The 19,923-nt window shown below is 37.4% G+C and overlaps 1 protein-coding gene across 1 annotated transcript; it reads right to left on the bottom strand.

Annotated features, from left to right (window-relative positions):
- Window positions 1–387: 387 nt before the first annotated feature.
- Window positions 388–5,317, bottom strand: kcna1b (potassium voltage-gated channel, shaker-related subfamily, member 1b). Its single transcript, XM_053508134.1, has 2 exons — window positions 4,875–5,317; window positions 388–4,403 (listed from the first exon to the last, which is right to left on the bottom strand). The coding sequence occupies exon 2, from the start codon at window positions 4,194–4,196 to the stop codon at window positions 2,709–2,711; it is 1,488 nt and encodes a 495-aa protein (XP_053364109.1). The 5' UTR covers window positions 4,197–4,403; window positions 4,875–5,317; the 3' UTR covers window positions 388–2,708.
- Window positions 5,318–19,923: the final 14,606 nt, after the last annotated feature.

Below are 19,923 nucleotides of genomic sequence, written 5' to 3'. Positions count from 1 at the left end.
TAACAATCAGTTTTGTATACAGTTACTTATACATACTATTATGTTGAACAAATGTAATATGTTGAATCATTATCAAATGCTTTAACAAATAAGGGCAGTTCAGTCTTGGTCATGCTCTTCTTTCAAACTGAAGAGATAAAATAGAAAAATGCTTGGTCCTTGTTGTTTCTCTCTAATGGCTTAGAAGCTTAGAAGCAGTTAAGTCCTTTCTTCAGCTTTGGCCTAACTATGAACGTTTGTTCAATTTCTTTTTATTCATATATATTATTATTATTATAATATAATGTGTGTGTGTGTGTGTGTGTGTGTATATATATATATATATATATATATGTGTGGGTGGGTGTGTGTGTGTGTGTGTGTGTGTGTGTGTGTGTGTGTCTAAATTTTAGTGCTAAATTTTATCTAACTTTGCTCCTGTCCCGAAGTAGATAGGAAACTGATCTCCGCAAACTGCTTTTCCAAAAATGCTTTCATTGATAGACTTGTAGCCCAACATCACATACAGTAAAATCTACAATGTAGCATTATTTTATCAGGTATACAAAGTATTTGTTGCTTTTTGTTCATGTTCCCTTTAATTAACTGTTGTTGTCTCTATATGGATAAATATACTGAGCAGTAGGTTGCTTTATTTCCTGGCAGTGTTAAAAATCTGTTAAAAATCACACCATTTACTTTTAAAAAAGCAATAAATATGGTGCCTCTGGTTATATTTAGGTTACTGATGACTGTTATTTTAACAGTGTTACAAATCTTTACACTGTTTTAGAATAAACTAGCAGATAAAGGTTGCTTAATAGTTATTAGAAAAGGCAGTGATAGAATGCCTAGCAGGATGTTAAGCTTCTGGGATTTCAGTCTATACATGACCACAGTGAGGTAGACAAACACATAAAAAAGGCTTATTATGAGATTATTATGAAATCAAAATCAGATGAAAATAAAATAAAAACGATGGATGAACAGGCAGCAAAAAGATAAAAAATATATATTTCCTCTCATCTCTACACCACATTGACTGTTTCTCAGATTAACTGGGGTGATCAATTGGGATTTATGTACAAGGTTTGACAGGACGAAACTTAAGCTATCCCACTTGTTTTCTGAGGTCGAACTGTTCTTACTTTCCCTTGTTCGACATCTCAAGCAGCTCGCTTTAGCAATCATCAAATCATCACTTTCTTCACACTGAGGCCATGGGATGGACCTTCCCCATTCCTGTCCTGAAACTTTGTTCTGCTGTGCATATTCTATTTTAATACAAATCATACTCCGATTGGTCCTTGACATTGCATCATACAGTTAAAAGGAGTTGCACAGTAAAACTGATGTTATTGTACATGGAGGCACTTTTTTAAAAGTTCTGTCAGTAAGGGGGTTAAAGGCACTATATGCAACATATACAGAGTAATATATGTATATCTTCAAACAGCGTAGATGTCAAAGCAGATACACTATATATTTTCCTTGTAAAGTTGACTAAATGGGTAATATGTGGTAAAATCATGGATGAGTTGCAAGCAGTAAAGGGTAGTTAATAAGAGTTGTGCAGTAGCTTTTGAGAAGTTTACAATTGGATTGATTCTTGTTAATGTTGCTAAAAACTAAAATGAATGCATTAGTTTGACTTGTTTGAAAATATTGCACTGGCAGCTGTACTGTACTGTCACCTAATAAATCAGCCCATATGAAACACTATCAGATACCCAGGAATCCTACAAAAAGCTAATAAGTTATAGTTGGTATCCTTTAATTGTCAGCTCTATAATCCCTATGGTTTTACCTCCATGTCCCATTAACTGCAGATGTAATACTGTTAGGAATGTAATGACATTGCTAATGAATGCCATTACAGTATACTTGTATATTGTTTTAAAAGATATTTTTGAAATAAATTTGGATCCCTGTATTAATCTTCAAGTACATACAAAGAGATCGATTATGATCTGTTAATAATGGTGCCATGACTTAATTATACCAAGATACATAGTACCTGAGTTAAGTAGACCTCAAAGCTTCACTGCATCAACCTTACTGTTAAACATTCATTTCCCAGTCCATGCCAGGAACAAGACATAATAAGCACTGCATTTTGCAAAACCAATGTCTGGAATCTGAGGGCAATATGTAAATGAATAGAAAAATATTGAGGTAATGATTTGAGCATGCCATGATTGATAACCAAAGAATATTTCAACATGCTTATACACTTCCAAAAGCCATGTTCTTTTTCACATAGTATTGGATCTTAGGAGTAAGATTTTAGCATGTGATGGAGAAATACCAGCAATGGCAAGAAGCCATGATTTTCCATTAATAATGAAGTGCACTGCTGTTTGCTGAACCTCAAGATGAACAGCACTCGTTCCTCAAAAATGAAATAACACATCAGAATCTGCATAATGCTTTAGGAATTCAATTCCAGATGCTGTAGACAATCTGTTATTGTAATAATCCATGTCGACTTGTTTTTCTGACGATCCTACTGTTGACAGGTGGAGTTCTTATTTGGACCTGCATTTTAATCTCCTTTTTATCCTCAAAATCTTAATTTTCAGCAAAAATTCAGTGGCATATGAATGTATTACTTGTCTTGGTAAAGCAAATGCAATGCAATAATGCATTGACCTAGGCCTATATAAAGCATTCTCGTATTATCAATACGTCATGTTTGTTGTTTCTTCAAAATAAAAGTGGAGCAAGAGTTACACATCTGTCAGAAGCTTGCCCTTATTCACACAATTCTGGTTTGAGATATGAGTGCAGTTCCCAGTTCTCAGGTTTGCCTCCCTAAAATTGTCAATGCTGTTATTCATATCATCGTCTGTCTCCACGTATTCCGACTTACTTATGATAGAAGAACTGCGTCGACTGGAGTTGGAGTCAGACGCAATGTTGGGATTACTCACATTGAGGAGTTGTGCCTGCTCCTCTCCTTCTGTTTCTCTGTGGTAAAAATAGTTAAAGTTGGACACAATCACTGGAACAGGAAGTGCAATGGTGAGCACACCAGCAATGGCGCAAAGGGAACCCACAATCTTGCCTCCGATGGTCACAGGATACATATCTCCATAGCCAACAGTGGTCATTGAGACCACAGCCCACCAGAATGCATCTGGAATACTGGTAAAGAAGGACTCCTTCTCTTCAGCCTCAGCAAAAAACACTGCACTAGAAAACAAGATGACACCAATGAAAAGGAAAAAGATCAAGAGGCCCAGTTCTCTCATGCTGGCTTTCAGTGTCTGCCCCAATATCTGCAGTCCTTTAGAGTGCCTTGACAATTTGAAGATCCTGAACACCCGGACAAGGCGGATAACCCTGAGGATGGCCAAAGATGTGGCCTGCTCACCTCCTACCTTTGCTTCCTTCCCCTCTTCATCTTCAGCAAGCTCTGTACCAAGCGTGATGAAATAGGGGATAATAGCCACTACATCAATAGTGTTCATCATGTTTTTAAAGTAGGCTGCTTTGCTTGGGCAAGCACAAAAACGGACAATCAGTTCAAAGGAGAACCAAATGATGCAGAGAGTTTCCACAATAAAGAAAGGGTCTGTGAAAATGTTTGGCTTGTAGTAGAAAGTACTGTTCCCAACAGTTTGCAAATGCCCCTGTGGGTCCTCTTTGAGTTCTGGCAAAGTCTCCAGACAAAAGATGACTATAGAAATCAGAATGACCATAACTGACACAATTGCAATGCCACGTGCAGGGCCCGAGCTCTCTGGATGTTCAAACAGAAGCCATACCTGTCTCTGAAATTCATTTTCTGGCAGTGGACGCTCCTCTTCACGAATGAAGCCCTCATCCTCACGAAATTTTTCCATGGCCTCTACTCCGAGCTCGTAAAATTTTATCTCCTCTGAGAACATGTCTAAAGGGACATTGACGGGTCTTCTCAACCGCCCACCTGACTGATAGTAGTAGAGGATGGCATCAAAGCTTGGACGGTTCCTGTCAAAGAAGTATTCATTCCTTAAAGGGTCAAAGTAGCGCATCCGCTTTTTGGGGTTGCCCAGCAGCGTGTCTGGGAACTGGGCAAGTGTTTTGAGTTGAGTCTCGAAGCGCAGGCCTGAGATGTTGATAACGACACGCTCGCAGCACTCGTGGTCCTCATGGTCATGGGGGTATGGATCATGTGGATGCCCTGGCAGGGTTGAGGTCTCATCCATGTTATCTCCTGCCACCACAGTCATTTCTGCAGCTTAGACTTGCAGCACCAGAGAAAACATTAAATCTAGATTAGGAGACATCCAGCTCCTCTATGGTTTCCACTCTCCACTGTTTGCACTGTCTATGACACAAGCCCCATTAGAAGGGAAAGCTCATATGGTTCCTTTTTACCACCAGTCCGACTGCTCCCACTTTCAGTAGACCACTGCATCATCTTCTATTGCTCACCACTCAACCGGAGAAATGAGACAGACAGATGGGGAGAAAGGATGGTAATTAGATATCAGAAGATATCACAGCAGAAAAAAAGCATGCAGTAGGTTTGCCTGCTCAGCAAATTGTTCCTCCCTGACTGATAATGCTTATCAAGTAAATCTCTTGGTATGCAATCAGGAGGAGCAGCATTTATGCATCAGTATTTATGTGTCAGCATTCAAGTTTAAAAATCCTGCCTATACCTTCTGGGTGCAAAAATTAACGGCGTATTGCACCTTGCACCACTTATACCGCACAGTTATCATATTACAAAGCAAAATCTCCAGTGCTGAGTTTATAGACTATATATAGCGCAGTGTTCCAGTGCTTATGTAAACGCTGTAGGTGTTAATGCAACAATGGAAATTTCGCAAGCATATTATTCGACATATATAGGTGTGGGATATACAACAGAAAATAGCAAAGAATAGTGTTTTTCTGCTTACCTTTTGGAGATGTTTTAAGGGCTTGTTCGGTACCGGGTCACTCCATTGTTGTGTGTCCGTGTGTGTGTATGTGGGTGCGTGCGCGCGCGCGCTCGGTGCCGGTGCTCCAACTTTGCACTGCCCCCCGTTGGGTCTTTTTTTTTTTTTTTTTTTTCTCAATATGAATATCGCATTACAGCAGCAGTCCGCGCGACACTGTGCGCTTTCTTTAAATATTAATCGGCTGCTTTGTCTTCGTTAACATCCAGAGGTGCTCCCCATGTTCCGCTTCATACGCAATCCGAGTCTGCGGTAACAGGCAGGTGAAATCTCTTAGACGGGGTGTTGAGCTCGTGCCGGAGGATGGGCGCGAGCTCGAGGCGCATGAGATGTGCGGAACGCATCTTCCCCTGTGAGGCGCAGTGTGGGGCTTCAGCAGCTTTCCTCCTCTTTGGTGCAAATCAACAAGACACGGACGTCCCGAGATGCACAGTCTCTCTCTCTCTATCTCTCGCCAACACACACACACACACACCGCTAGGCTGAAGAGAGAAGGAGAAAGGGAGGGTAGGAGGAATGAAGATTTGAAAGCGAAAAGAAGCGCATGATGATGTTAAAGCACATTGCAGGTTTTCATACACGCACAGCGTGGTGAGAGAGAGAGAGAGAGAGCGAGAGAGAGAGAGGAGGGGGTTCCGACGCAATGCAGACACACTGTACTAACACAAGTGCTTTCCACGCCACAAACCCACAAATACTTGAGCAAGCGATGACTTCCCTCCTCCACTTTAAAGGCCAGTTGCTGTTTTTACAGTAAATGTGCATCGCGCTCTGAGCATGTGCGTGTAATTCCAGCGCAGAGTAATCGGATCCTGTACTAACGCGGAATAAGGCATGTTCGAGATTTAGTATTCTGCATTCGACGCATGTGAAGGGGGAAAAAAGGTTTCCCTAAGGCTGTTTGTTTTACGGGTTTAGCTTTGGCATGTATTTAAAAAGTGCATTTCTTCCAGTAATAATAATAATAATAATAATAATAATAATAATAAGTCATATTTAATTATTCAATTGATTTAATGCTTTTATTTGACTTTATGTGCTTCCATTTCAAATTCCCATGTTTTGCACTGAATGACGTTTAAGAGCAGAAGCCTTCAGTCTTGTTCACCGCCACTCCTCATTACACTTGTTTAATCAGATTTTGGTCCTCAGTAAACTGTTAGGTGTGGTTCCTGTTTGCCTGCAATGAAAGCCTGCAGCCCTTTGTGAACACCCTCCCATGATAGCTATAGCATATCATTGATAATACTTTGAGTCAATCAGTAACACTTATGAATCAGAACATACTTGTGCACTTAATTGTACCCGTCCATGTCACTAAGCTGGTACCATTAAGTGTACATAATTTTTAACTTTTAAACTTTTGGTATCTACAGTATTACATGATAATGTGAATGTAGTGCCTTGAGATGATTTAATGTACTGTACATGATTAGAACTTATGGATCACTCTTGTACAATTAATTAGCTTTTAGAACGACACAATTTTACATGGACTTTTCCTTATTCCTGATTGTGGTGCAAGTTTATATAAAGTGCTGATATATTCACATTTGTTTGTAAAGTTTATGAAATTGTTAACCTGTTAAACACTGTTGTGTCCTAAAATCTGCATGCTTATGAGTAGTCAAATGCTTCAACAACAATAAAATTAGCAAAACCTGAGACTGATTTAAAAGAAGCTTGGATTCTGGACTATCCCAGTTACTCTCATCTGAAGAACAATGTGCATTTTTTTTAGGCTATTTAAAGATGCCACAATCCACCCCATTTGCCTAACTCCTCATTGACTCTTTGTGGAACCATCGCTGATTTGCAAAAATGCTACAAAATGCTAATATCTTTTGCTAATTGCTAATAAATTCGCAAATCAATGGCAATTCCCAAGAAAAATACCATCTTTCAGCACCTTGGACAGTGACATGCATTTACTCTTAAATAGGGATTTCTAACTCTGGTCTTGGAAATCAATCGACCTACAAAGTTCAGAATCACTAGAGATTCAGCTCAGTCATGAGCTCTTAAAACATTTGTAACCTCAATAATTTGGATCATTTTATATTGACCATGTCTCAACCATGCAGGGGGATTACTTGTTTAAAAAAAAGAGATTAAATCTTAATTCAACTTCTCCCCCTGGAGGAAGCTATATCACCTAAATAAAAAATCAATAGATTGTTTACCTATAACAGTGGATTTTAATTAGCAGTGGCTTATAATCCAAAATTTTGGTTAAACAGACCAACATTAATAAAGAAACAGCCTTAAACAAAATTGAGAAATATAGGCAATTCTAGAGATTTTTTGAACAACAATATATATAGTCAGGCACAACAACATGCCAGCATACAGGGCAAATCTTGTAAAATCTTTTTTTTTTCTATCTAAATTTTTTTAAATCTAATTTTAAGGCTGAGTTTTCCCATATACATTACAGCACAGTAAAATTCTTACTTCATATATTCCAGCTTGTTAAGACGCTTGGGTCAGCTGTGATACATCTCTTGAGCAAACAGGGTTAAGGGCCATGCTGAAGGGTTCAACAGTACCATCTTGGTGGAGCTGGAGTTTGAACCACTGACCTTCTGGGCAGTAATTGAGATTCTTAACCTGTTGAGCTACTACTGACCCTAACTAAGTATACAATTTCACATTTTTTTTTTGCATATTTCTCTAATAACATCTACTCTATAACCCCTCTTCCTCTCTTAATCTCTGCAATTTATCTTGAAAAATGGTTCTGTACATCATAGCTATACTGCCTCCTAAGTCCTGAAAAAAATAATAAAGGCAGTTCTGGTTTGCTCATTAAAGCTGTCTATTTGAAGGACATACCTTTCATCTAATAAATGAACTTGAGAGGAACACCACCACTACTAATTTTTTTTCTGAGCTAATATTCAATGCTCCTATTCTGTTCTGTTCTGAGAGTTTTTAAAAGAATGGCTCATGCTGTTTTACAGTTGGACTGCCAGTCTACCTTGAAAAAAAAGTGTTGCATAGAGATCACCTGAATAACTGTATTAAAAAAAAAAAATTTTTTAAACCTATTGGTCATAATACACAATGTTCCTGCAGAGCTCTAAGCTCTCACCACACTCATTCGCTCAGTATGTACTCATTAACACCAACGCCCACCATGTAGCTTTCTTAAAACGAGCCAGGCTGTGAGCTTACACACTTTTCATACATGGGGCTGATTGTAGCTTCTTGCCCCAGTTTGCCAGCACTGCAGCGTGGGGACATCCTGCAGTTAGAAAGAGAGTGAGAGAGGGTTCAAAAATATACAGCATGTTCCACACATTTCTCCATGGTAACCAGGAGCTAGCAGGCACTAAAAGAGAGAGGGAAGAGGAGGAGGGAAATGGAAAGAGATAGAGTGGGAGGGAAAGAGAAAAAACACTGACTGGTGCTGTGCATGCAGAATCAAGAGCATACCTATGAGTGACAGCTTTAACACACTGCAAGCTATTATTTCTGCTACTCTGTGAACAAGGCCATGCAGATGATTATGCCACATGACCGAAACCACATTTTGTGTGTTTTTTATAACTGTGTTGATGACAGGTTGATCACTGCATATGACAGAAGTGCTGCATTTCAGATTGATCGAACATACTAACTGTAGAATCGGCAGTAGACTTTCATTTAAACCTGGAAGCTAAATGTTAATACTATATATGGTGTAATATATAAAATATGCAAAACTGGAATGTTATTACAGAGTGTCAAGCTTCTGCTGGTTTACTTACAGTATGCAGCAATTTTTATGCTTTCGCTACAAACAATATTCGCATGATGTTGAGTGGGAGCTGTGTCCAGTGTTTTGAAGTTATTAGTGAAGAATGTAGAATGTCAACCCATCTGTGGTTCTTGGCAGGCTGCAGTGTCTCAGCAACCTTTAACTCAGGGGACCACAATGTGGTAAAATGTTTCTGAATCATTTTATTCCCACCTCTCATCTTTTATAGGTCACTGACCATTCCACTCAAGTGAGTACAAATTTGATGTTTTCATGATATTTTTAAGAATACCATTACATTGCTGTTCCAATTCATTTAATCTGGCTAATCAACAGTTTTTAAAGGGATTAGGTATTTAAAAGTATTATACCAGAGAAAAATGAAATAAAGAGCATGGAATATGTAAAAATGGGTTTAGCAGTTATTTAAGTGGGTTGTCTGATATGTTGTGTATTTAATATGATTTTCCTCCCAATTCCACAATTTAGATTTTTTTTCTTCGTTCTGAGCTACCGACCATGAAATTGCTTATTATGTGAGGGATTCTATGATAGCGAGTTGTCCTGCCATTCTGCTGTTTTTTAAGAAGAACCCTGATGTTTGCTTTCAAGAGAAACCCCACTCACATACAGTATGGCCCACTTAACATGTCTTACAGAGGAATTTGTGAAAATGTTGTGCATTCAGACTTATGGAACACAAATCACTAACACAACTGGTGAACAGACCTGGATGTGGATATACAAACAATAGAGCAAACAATTACTATATAGTTTATATTTTATGTTACTGTATATAATAAATCCCATCATTTGTTACGCAAAGTGTAATTTAAACACCTTCCAAAAATACCTAACAAAAAAAAAACAGCACTAAAAAAAGATTCTGTGGACCCAAGCCCAGATATAAATTAGAGGGTTGCGTCAGGAAGGGCATCCGGTATAAAAATCTGTGCCAAGTTGTTGTGTGGATCGAATGGTCTGCTGTGGCAACCCCTCGCGAGCAGCCGAAAGACTTACAACAACAATAATTTATCCTAATTCCATGCCAGTCATTGTCCTGATGTGTGTGTGTGTGTGTGTGTGTGTGTGTGTGTGTGTGTGTGTGTGTGTGTGTGTGTGTGTAAGTGTACAGTATGTACAGTATAATCTGAACAGACTAATATTTAATCATAGTGTCTATTGTGAGTCATATTGCAGCTTCTTATAAATATTTATTGCCCACTGAACTTAAATCTTGTTCTTCATGTTTGACACGTTTTGGCCATACTCATTGATGTTTTCATGCAATATATTACACACTTTATTTTCTGTGCAATTGCATGCTCTGCAAGGAGTTACTCATATCTTACTCATATTATTACACGTTTGTGTAATAAAATAATGTGATCAGGGTGGAGTAATTATACTTGCTAAAATTTTGGGATGTATTTATACTTTAATTAAAAAAGGAAAAAAGAGGATGGCTACAAAGTGTAAAGATCTCTTCTTCTCTCAAAAAATCATGAACATTCCTCATCTGAAGTGATCTTTTCATGCTACACTTTATAGCTATAGATATTAGAATGTGTTTTGGTGATTTGTAAACCTGGTGGCTTTTTTTTTTTTGCAAACTTGAGTATAAACTCTATATCTGACTCTAACTATTTGAAATGTCAAGTAAGACAAGTAGACACTCCATCTACTTTTTAAAAGCATAAAAAAAGTTTTTTTAATTTACTGACGTTTGCTTAGTATAGCAGCTACCATATAGGTTGCAAGTCAAATTTATACAATATTTTACTCGTGATTAACTGAGAAACAAAAGGGTTAGTCACACATACTGTACACATGTAATTTTACATTTCCAGCTCGTGAGGCACAGAACATTGTGTTAGTCATCAACAAACATTACTATTATTGAATGATGTTTTCAGGTCCTTTTTCACACACACACAAAAAGCCATTGCTTAATCTTATCAGTAAAAATTTACTTTTTACCTTTTACTGCCTGACTGGTCAAAAAAGTTACTATTTCAGAAAGGTTTAATTATTGGGCTGCATAAGACACAGAAAACAACTAATCAATCAATCAAAATTTTAAAAATACTGAAACTGGGTTAAGAACCATTTGACACATTACCAAAAAAGGAAGGATAGTGCAGACCTGTTGATGTGGAAGAAGTGTGATTACAGTAGAAAAAAACAATAAAATCCATAGCTTTGTTTAATAGTGAATGTATAGCATTTCCATACACACACAATGTGATATGACTGGGACTAAACAGTTGTGTGGCCATAAGAACACCATTTGTTAGTGAGATTGATCAGCAAAAAGGCTTAAAAAATGCAGCATTAAGCTTGGAGCGATGGGAAAAGTTCATGTGGTCTGAGGAATTCAGATTGATCCTATTCCAGAACAAAGGGCATGTCAGGGTAAAAAGAGTGTATGAAGCAATGCACCAATCATGCAGAGTGGTCACTAAGCCTCTGGAGGCAGTCTAATGATCTGTGAATGCTTCAGTTGTTCAGATCTGGAATGTTAAGTGGCAATAAACTGAACTTACTAAATGACCTGGTTATTTCATCAGTGGGGTCTTTTGGCACAAGCGTTCTCCAGGACTCTATTGTGAAAGAATGGTTCTGGGAGTATCAAGACACATCAAGACACAAGATGGTTGAACAAAATATTAGTCTGTGCAACTTTTTTGTATAGCAGTGTGTGATTTATACTTTCACTTAAGTACAATTAATTAACAGGATTCTCCCACATCTAAATATGATTTCTCTGTTGCTTATGTTTTAGACAGTATAACATTATAATGGCTATATGACCATGGTGCTCATCAACAACTGGGATACAACTTCATAAAAGATTGCAGTCTCATTTAAAGCACTGCTTGACAGTCAAATGTACATCATTAGTCCATATTAGGCTCCAAAATCCCCAAATTGCTGATGGCTTAATAAATAAAGCACTAGGCTGATTTCTTACTGCAAGAAGTAGAGGGTATTGTAAAATTTGTTGGGTGTCTCCCAAGTCATGGAAGTTATGTCACACATGGGATAAAGTGAATTTTATTTAATATTAAAACACGAACGTTTTACAGACAATTTTTTTTGTTAAATGTTGATGCATAATGAGAAACAATGGATATTATACCACTGATCCTTTAATTTATGAGAAAATAAAGGAATTGTGCACATTTAACGATAGAGTAGTTGCACAACCCAGGATTTCATACTGTCTATATTACATCTCTCATGCAGTAAACCTGCTGGGGAGGAACTCCTGATCTCCTGATTTTGCCTAGCAACAGTGGTGTAGTAAAGGGTTTCTGCAAAAGCTTCACATGCATTTAAAGGGCAATAGTGTTCCACATATGATATACAGTTCAGATATTAAACACAGGTTTTATTTTCAATAGGAAAAGACTGCAATGGCTGGAGGGTTTTTCTTTTTGGGCATATGATATATGTGTATACACACATAAAAACATAATAAAGATAAATCATCATCCCATTTGAGGGAGATCCAGTGGGTGAAATGAAGTGCAGTAATTGTATGAATGCAGGTGCCCCCACCTCCATCCCCCAAAGCCTCATTCACAAAGTGCTTATATAATACCTGAGATCCATTTATGAAGCCAATAGTATGAGCATGGGGGAAGAGACATACTCACACAACGCCCTTCAAGATGAACACTTGTGCCCCAGGGGCTGTTGAGGCTGGACTCTAGGGAGCTATTCTTAGCTTCATGCTCTAGCACAGCCAATGAAAGAGAGAGAAGAACTGACAGATGTAGGGGGAGGGAATCCAACAAATGGGGAATGTGGTAGTGTCGTATGAGAAAGAGGGAGAGTGGGTGTGTGTGTGTACTAGAGAAAGTGTCTATGCGTGTGTGTATGTTAGCGGAAGTCGTGGCTGGTGGTGTAGGAATGCCTTGGAAATATGTGTGTTTATGAAATTGTCAGTAATTGGATGGATGACTTGTTACATTATTTTCTGCTTGTACCATTCATTTGGACAGCTATCTATAGAAAAGGTTTAAAAGTCATGATTTCTAATATTAGTTATCATTAGTATGTAATCACAGATGAGACATACTGAATTTGCATATGCAGTATGAGTGTACTATATGTTTAGCAATCCAACAAATATCATCATCTGTTTCTAGGGGTTTAGAATTAAACCTAGTGTGGGTGCATCCTAACTTGAAAAGATTATTATTATTGTTGTTGGTAATATTATTATTATTATTATTATTATTATTATTTTAATAATTATAATATTAATAATAATAATTATAATAATTATAATAATAATAATAATAATAATAATAATAATGTTATTATTTTTAATTATCTAGGTCTATCACTGATATTTTGCCTGTGTGATGGTGAAAACCTCTCATTTGCATGGGTTTTTAGTGATATACTGTGGGAGCTTAGTACAGATGTACACCTATAAGTGACATTTTACAGAGACCCCTGTTTGAACCATTTAAAGGAAGGCAGAAGTGTAAATTTATTTGAGTCATAACTTTAAGCCAGTTTTCCCCTTAACTATTTGATATTTGAAAGGTATAACCCCTCGTGATGACGGACCTTAAGCCAGCACCTTGTACCGTCTGCCAGCTCCTTGCTTGACTGTAAAGAGGAGATGCGTTCAGCACCTTGGTTAGCTCCATTTCATGTATGGAGGGTGTGCTCTAACTCACTGTGGCAGTAAATTATTATCCACCATTCCAATGTCATTAGTACCTTATAAAATGGCCGCCAAACATCAGTCAAGTAAGTAGCATGTTCTGGATGCGAGACTCATATTGCTCTCAGGGTGTATCTATTCCCACAGACTCAGTGTCATCAAGAGATTTCCCTGCTCAGGGGAAACCACAGAGGAGGGAAATTTGCCAAAGCTTGACAACCTCCTTGGCCTCCTTGTCTTCAGCCTACAAACTCTAGCGCTGACCTGCTGCAACTGACCGCTGTTAAACACAAAGGCCCAGGAACTGCACTCTGTGCACCTGTCCTTCACTCTTTACCCCTTCTCACCAAGTGGATCTCCCTGACAGTTTTTTTCCTTAATAAAAGACCACCATGTTTAAATTCTGTGGTCCTTTTGTCTGTGGCCAGTCGTGCCGACAACTCAAACTCAGGGGTACAACCCACCTTGTTCCTCAGCCATAATACGTTCCGTCTCCAAAGCAAGAAGCCATGCAATGTATGCTGTGCCAAGAGCTTCCACAGGACAAATAAATGCTCACGCTACCTGACGCAGCTAACCCTGCATATGCTCAAGTGCTTTGGTTGTGGCGCGTTTGTTCACCAAAACTTCACCCTTTTCCTTTCTGAAGTGATGAGTAAATATTCAATATAAACACTGAGAAGATATTTTATTGAGCGTATTATCTGGAAATAAACCTGGCAACTGTATATTACAGAGTAAAGCATTATTATTATTATTATTATTATTATTATTATTTGTATTAAACTGCAAATAGTTTAGTAATGTATTATACATTTGTTTCAATAATAGTCGCAAAGCGTGCACTTTTGATGTGGAAAATTGTATTCCATGGCATGACATCCACTTCAGCTAAAGTGGTATTTGTTTCAGTAATGTAATTTAGGCAGGTGAAAGCACTGCAGCACTAGTTAGACCCTGAAGCAGGCCCTTCTGTGCTCTCTGTCAAAGAATTGATACTAGAATGCTTAGTTTAGAAGTGCTGTGCACTCACAGCTCGAGATTTCAAAAGAATAAAGCTGTGTCCATAAAAATATAGATTTTTTTTATTATTATTCTCATTTGGTCTGCAATTCACAGGAAAAGGGGTGTTTTGAAAATAAATTTGACTGAGGACATCCACCAAGGACAAGTAATTTAAAGATTTTTAAATTTACAAAAAATGTTAATATATGCACACAAATCTCACTGGCGTTATGTTCCTACATTAGCTTGGCTATTACATAAGCCTTATTACTGCCCAACAAACTAACATGTGACTGTTCGTAAAAAGACAGGTATTAAGTCACGCAGGTTAGTTTTGCACTATGGCCAATAGTGTGCAGTAGGTGAAATATGAAATTTTCAATTTAGGCAAAAATCTGTTAATAAATATCTACTTCTTTTGATTATTTAACGGAACTAATACAGTTGTAATTCTTTCAAAGCACAAAATGTTTTAAAGCAGTTTAGTGAAACTATCAGAACTAGTTACTGTAAATCTGCCCTGTTGGTGGAGTTATTTTTAACAGTAGCAGGGAAATCCTGTTGTCAAAAAAAAGCCCTCCCACCCCTCCATGCCCCAACCCCACTCCCATGGACCTCATTGTAAATAGAATTTCACTAGACATATCTCAGCAACTGATCTTGGTATCAAATTGAATTAGGAATCTTAAAATGTTCATGAATTAAATCCCCCAAAATAGCTTACTACCTGATTTGATGTGATGGTTTGCATGTCTGAAATCTAATCAAAAGCCATGCAATTACTTATAGACACTGTTCATGATAAGATGACTGTGTTCATTGCTTTTGTAAGCAAGCAGGACTGTTTTTTTTTTTCAAAACTTGAACATGCTAGCCTTAAGACAAGTTAAATTTAACTAGAGAAGTCTTGGATGTAATTAGACAGGTCTTAAAATGTAACTATTAAATTAAGGTATTTTTTGTTCTTAGCTCCTGTAGAATGTGAGATTACATTGAAACATTAACAACTTCAAAATAAGCTTCATCAATACATGTATTTGTGTTTGCACAACCACTGTTTGTTGGACTTTTATAGCACCAGTTTCTTTATATATATATATATATATATATATATATATATATATATATGTATCAACTATAGGGATATCAATACCATTTAATGTCAGTATATCCATCATAGTTTAAGTGAATACTCTCTAAGTAAAAGTTTTTCCTGCCAAACATATGTATTGTAAAATATGCCATCTCATTGCAAACCACTGTCAGGGGATCTGGCCTTGATTTATCTCTCACGGCAGTAAAAAAAAAAATCTCCATCATCAGCACATCTCAAAATGAGCAATGTGTTGCACCAATGCCACAGGCGTGCGTGTACAGTATGTGTGTGTGTGTGTGTGTGTGTGTGTCTGTGTGTGCACTTGTCAACTGCGCTTATGTCTTCTGTCATTCCCCCGAAGCTCTTGTAGAGTGATGCGCTAATGTCACGTGTCGTAATGGAGGCTAGAGATGTGATGGCGCCTAGCTGAATGGCAGGGGAGGGGATAGATTTTTGATTGCATTAACATTTCAATAGGGTTGTGTTTCACTGTGCCTCGATCAGACCCATCTATACTGTGGAACACATTGTCTCAAACCTCTTTAATAATTGATTCAAATGGTTTCATTTCACTTGAGTGAAATGAGTTTGAATAAGAGAGACTGCTGACAGGAGGAATTCAGGTGATGACCAACAGCCTGTGTTGCTGCAAGAGTGTATGTAAGTATTTGTGAGCAGAAATTATTCATTACATAAAATATGTGATTCTGGTCTTTAACCCTTATACACAAGGATATTTTTCACCATTCAGTAAACCATAATTTACGTTGCCAGTCAAAAGTTTGGACACACTTGATTAAATATTTATAAATTTTAATATCTTAAAAGACATCTTGTTTACTCCATATGTGTTCCTTCAAAATGGTTGTATACTGGTAAAATAACAATTAAGAAATTAAAACAATATATATTTTTTATTATTTAATATTTATTTACAATTGTAAGGAATTTAAAGGAATTAGGAATTTTATATATAGAAATTACAGAATGTGGTTCATAAAAACAAAAAATTCACTTCTAATTGTCTTGATGCAGGTGTTGAAAAAGATCTATGGATGAGGTAAAGTCAATCGCAGCCCAAGTAGAAGAAGAACCTTATCACTGGAAAAAAGTTTCAATGACCATCAAAATGCTTTGGGATTCCACAATCAGTAGCCACACAGTTTAGTCACCTCGAATACTACTACTTACCTGATAACAGTCATTCTTACATTGTATATAGTTTCAATGTAAAACAGTGTATAATACTAGCAAAGATTTAATCATTATGTATAGACATGTGCATATACGTGCGTGGGTCAGGGGTAGCTCAGTGTTTAAGGCATTGGACTACGGTTCGGAAGATCCCAGGTTCAAACCCCACAACCACCAAGTTGCCACTGTTGGGCCCTTGAGCAAGGCCCTTAACCCTCAACTGCTCAGATGTATAATGAGATAAAAATGTAAGTCGCTCTGGATAAGTCTGCCAAATGACTAAATGTAAATATACAGAATATAGTCATGGTTAAAATTAAGTACCCTTCCTTTTAATTACTGTATATGTGTTTTTGTGTAATAGTAAGTACCCCCATACTGCATCCACAGGATTTAAAAAAGTAACTAGCAGCCAGGTGATGATCATCAGCCATTGGTTATCAGCAGATGTGCAGACCTCTATAAAAGCAGCGGTTTTGGCAGTTTGCTGGTCTGGAGCATTCAAGTGTGTTTTAACACAATGGCAAGAGAAAAAAAGACATGGAGAAGCAGTTCTTTTTGCACATGGATTTGGAAAGTGTTATAAAACACTTTGAAGTTAAATGTTTTACAGTGAGAAATTCACAAGTGGAAAGCATTCAAATTAGTTCCCAATATTTCCATGTCTGAGTGGACGTCCAAGCACATTCATCCAAAGGTTAAAGAGCTAAATCTCAGATCCTACAGGCCTCACTGAGCATGTTCCATGTTAAAGTCAATGGCAGCACAAGTAGAAGAAGACTGAACAAGTACAGTTTGTTTGGGAGGGTTGCCAAGAGAAAACCTCTTCTGTTCTGTTTTCAAACCTGCATCTGCACAATACTTCTGGGACAATGTCCTTTAAACAATTGAGACTGGAATGTAGTTGTATGCCCTTAATGCCTAGTGCAATGTTAGTACTGTCTACATGTTTTTTTTTTAATAGCTTAATTTTTGTTAAATAAATAATGGCACTGTGAAAAAAAAGTTAGATGTTGTTTTTCTGATATTGTATTTTTCTGATATTAAGACACACTATAAAAAAAACAACAAAAATAATATAATACATATATTACAATGCACATAAATGCTATATATGTGCTGTAAAATCATACACACATGAACCCATTAGTCAGTAAGTTCATGGCTTGGGTTACAGAGAGTCTGTTGCCAAAAAAGAAAAAAAAGAAATATCACTAATCCTCTGGTGGTAAAAGTCACTTCTAAAAATAACCATTAGGGCCTGGAAGGGGATTTCCCAAAGGCCTTTCTGCACGACTTGTTATAATAGCTTTGTGCTTTTAATGAATTCCTGATATCTGTCTCACTTACTTCTTATTAATCAGTTTAACTTACTGTAGCGGTGAGGAAAAACATATATTTCAATTGTGCAATCTTTATATAAATCAAAGAAAGGTTTTGTATGTACATTGGCCAGATCTCTTTCAATTATATCTTTACATTTTATACATTGGAGGACTTAAAACCAGTTTTCTGTATGTCTACCTTTTTGATTTCTCATCTGTGAGTCACTCACTGATTACCAAACAGGGAGTGTATCTGATTGACAACAAAAGAAGTACAACTTAGCGTAAACAAGACGTAAGATGCTCAACCTTCATTCAACAATAAAATTTCTTATGATTTTACCAATAAAGTTAGACAGGAACAGGCAGACATTTACAGTATGTGGGTTTCAACCTGACATAATAATACCACTGATTACATTAAAGCTGATCAGCTTATTTTTAACTTTAACCTTTTAACTATTTTTACAAACTTTTTTCCCATCAACGATCAATGGTACTTCTGCTAGTTTTCTATATATTGTAGCGTTTTTACGCCGGGAAGAATACTGGAGAGACGGGTGAGCTTATTTGCTACCCAATGCAATGGCTGGGAGTACTTTATTAAGCACACAGCATGAAAGGCATGAGCAGCACCTTCACTCAGGAGCCTACATCCAATTCAGCACTAGCTTGAACTGGAGCACATTTCACACGTCACACACCCACCTCACACACAACAGGGCCTAAGCCACTAACCAAAACACCTTTCCCCAATATGGTGAACACACACCGACATCCCCGCAAGGCATGCTGATCGTCAGCCGCCGCCCCGCCCACGCCACAATATTTTAGACTTTTTGTCTTTTTTTTTTTGTATATATTTTAGACATTAATAACAATAAATTTAGCCAACAAATCAGTCAAAAAATTTTTTTTAGGTTTTTCACCTATGAGTGAACTCAAGTAAAGAGATGAAGATGAGGCTTATGTCAGTGACTTTTACCTCCAGTTAGGAGAAAAAGACTTATGTACTGTAAGGCCTTGTTCAAGGCCCGTTAAATTTTTGGATAAACGAACGTGTTCTGAACGTCCTAGACGTTTATGTTTCGTTTTGTAGTGGCGCTTGATTGACTTCTACACTGGCGTTCGTTTGTCTCTGTCTGTTCGTTTGACTGAGCCTGCAGCCCAAACTGTAGTTTGTCTGTTAACCTGTGGGGGCAGTGTGTCGGGAACTGGATATGAAAGCCCGCCGCTACCGGGTTCACTCTCTGACTGCACAACGTCGGATTAAAGGAAGTTTTTTTGTGGTATATGAAGAAATGCAACAATTTCTGCGTAAGTTTTTCAACAATTCATTTCTTTTATTTTGCCCTTTTCCGCATTTCCCTATGTATAGCATGGAGGATCATGGGATATATCCGGTCCTCCGAAGCGTAAAATGAACGTGCAGAAAACGCACTAGAAGCGGTTTCCTTGCGTTCGTTGGGATTTGAACGCCAAGAAAAATGCCGAAATCTTAAATACTTATCTAAGAAAAACATGTAACAACATCGTTGTCCTATTTAAAACTATTCTATAGATAGTAGAAAGTGTCGAAAGTTTACCAGATGAAGGGTTATCCCACGCTGCTACAGTACATATATGTAATGGCATGCTCAGTGAATCACACATGCACATACTCACCCACACACACACACACACAAACACACAAATGTGGACTAAACAGCATTTTAAAATTACATTAGAAGTTCTACGGTCTACGGCCACGTTGTCTTACTTCACATTTTTTTACACAGTCAATATCACAGTCACAATGTTACCCAAGTACGCAGCTTGTTTCTTTGAGTAAAATTTCTTTTGAATGAAGACTAAATAAATAAATACATAAAACTATCTCTCTCTCTCTCTCTCTCTCTTTCTCTCTCTTTATTATTTAGGTGCTTTTTCCAATGACAATTATTGACAATCGTATTGCCAAA

The sequence above is a fragment of the Clarias gariepinus genome, chromosome 12 (assembly GCF_024256425.1).
Source record: "Clarias gariepinus isolate MV-2021 ecotype Netherlands chromosome 12, CGAR_prim_01v2, whole genome shotgun sequence".
Taxonomy (NCBI): domain Eukaryota; kingdom Metazoa; phylum Chordata; class Actinopteri; order Siluriformes; family Clariidae; genus Clarias; species Clarias gariepinus.
This window is presented reverse-complemented; position numbering and strand designations above follow the sequence as displayed.

Coding starts and splice junctions, on each gene's coding strand:
- kcna1b (XM_053508134.1), bottom strand. CDS start 4,196: ATGACTGTGGTGGCAGGAGATAACATGGATGAGACCTCAACCCTGCCA.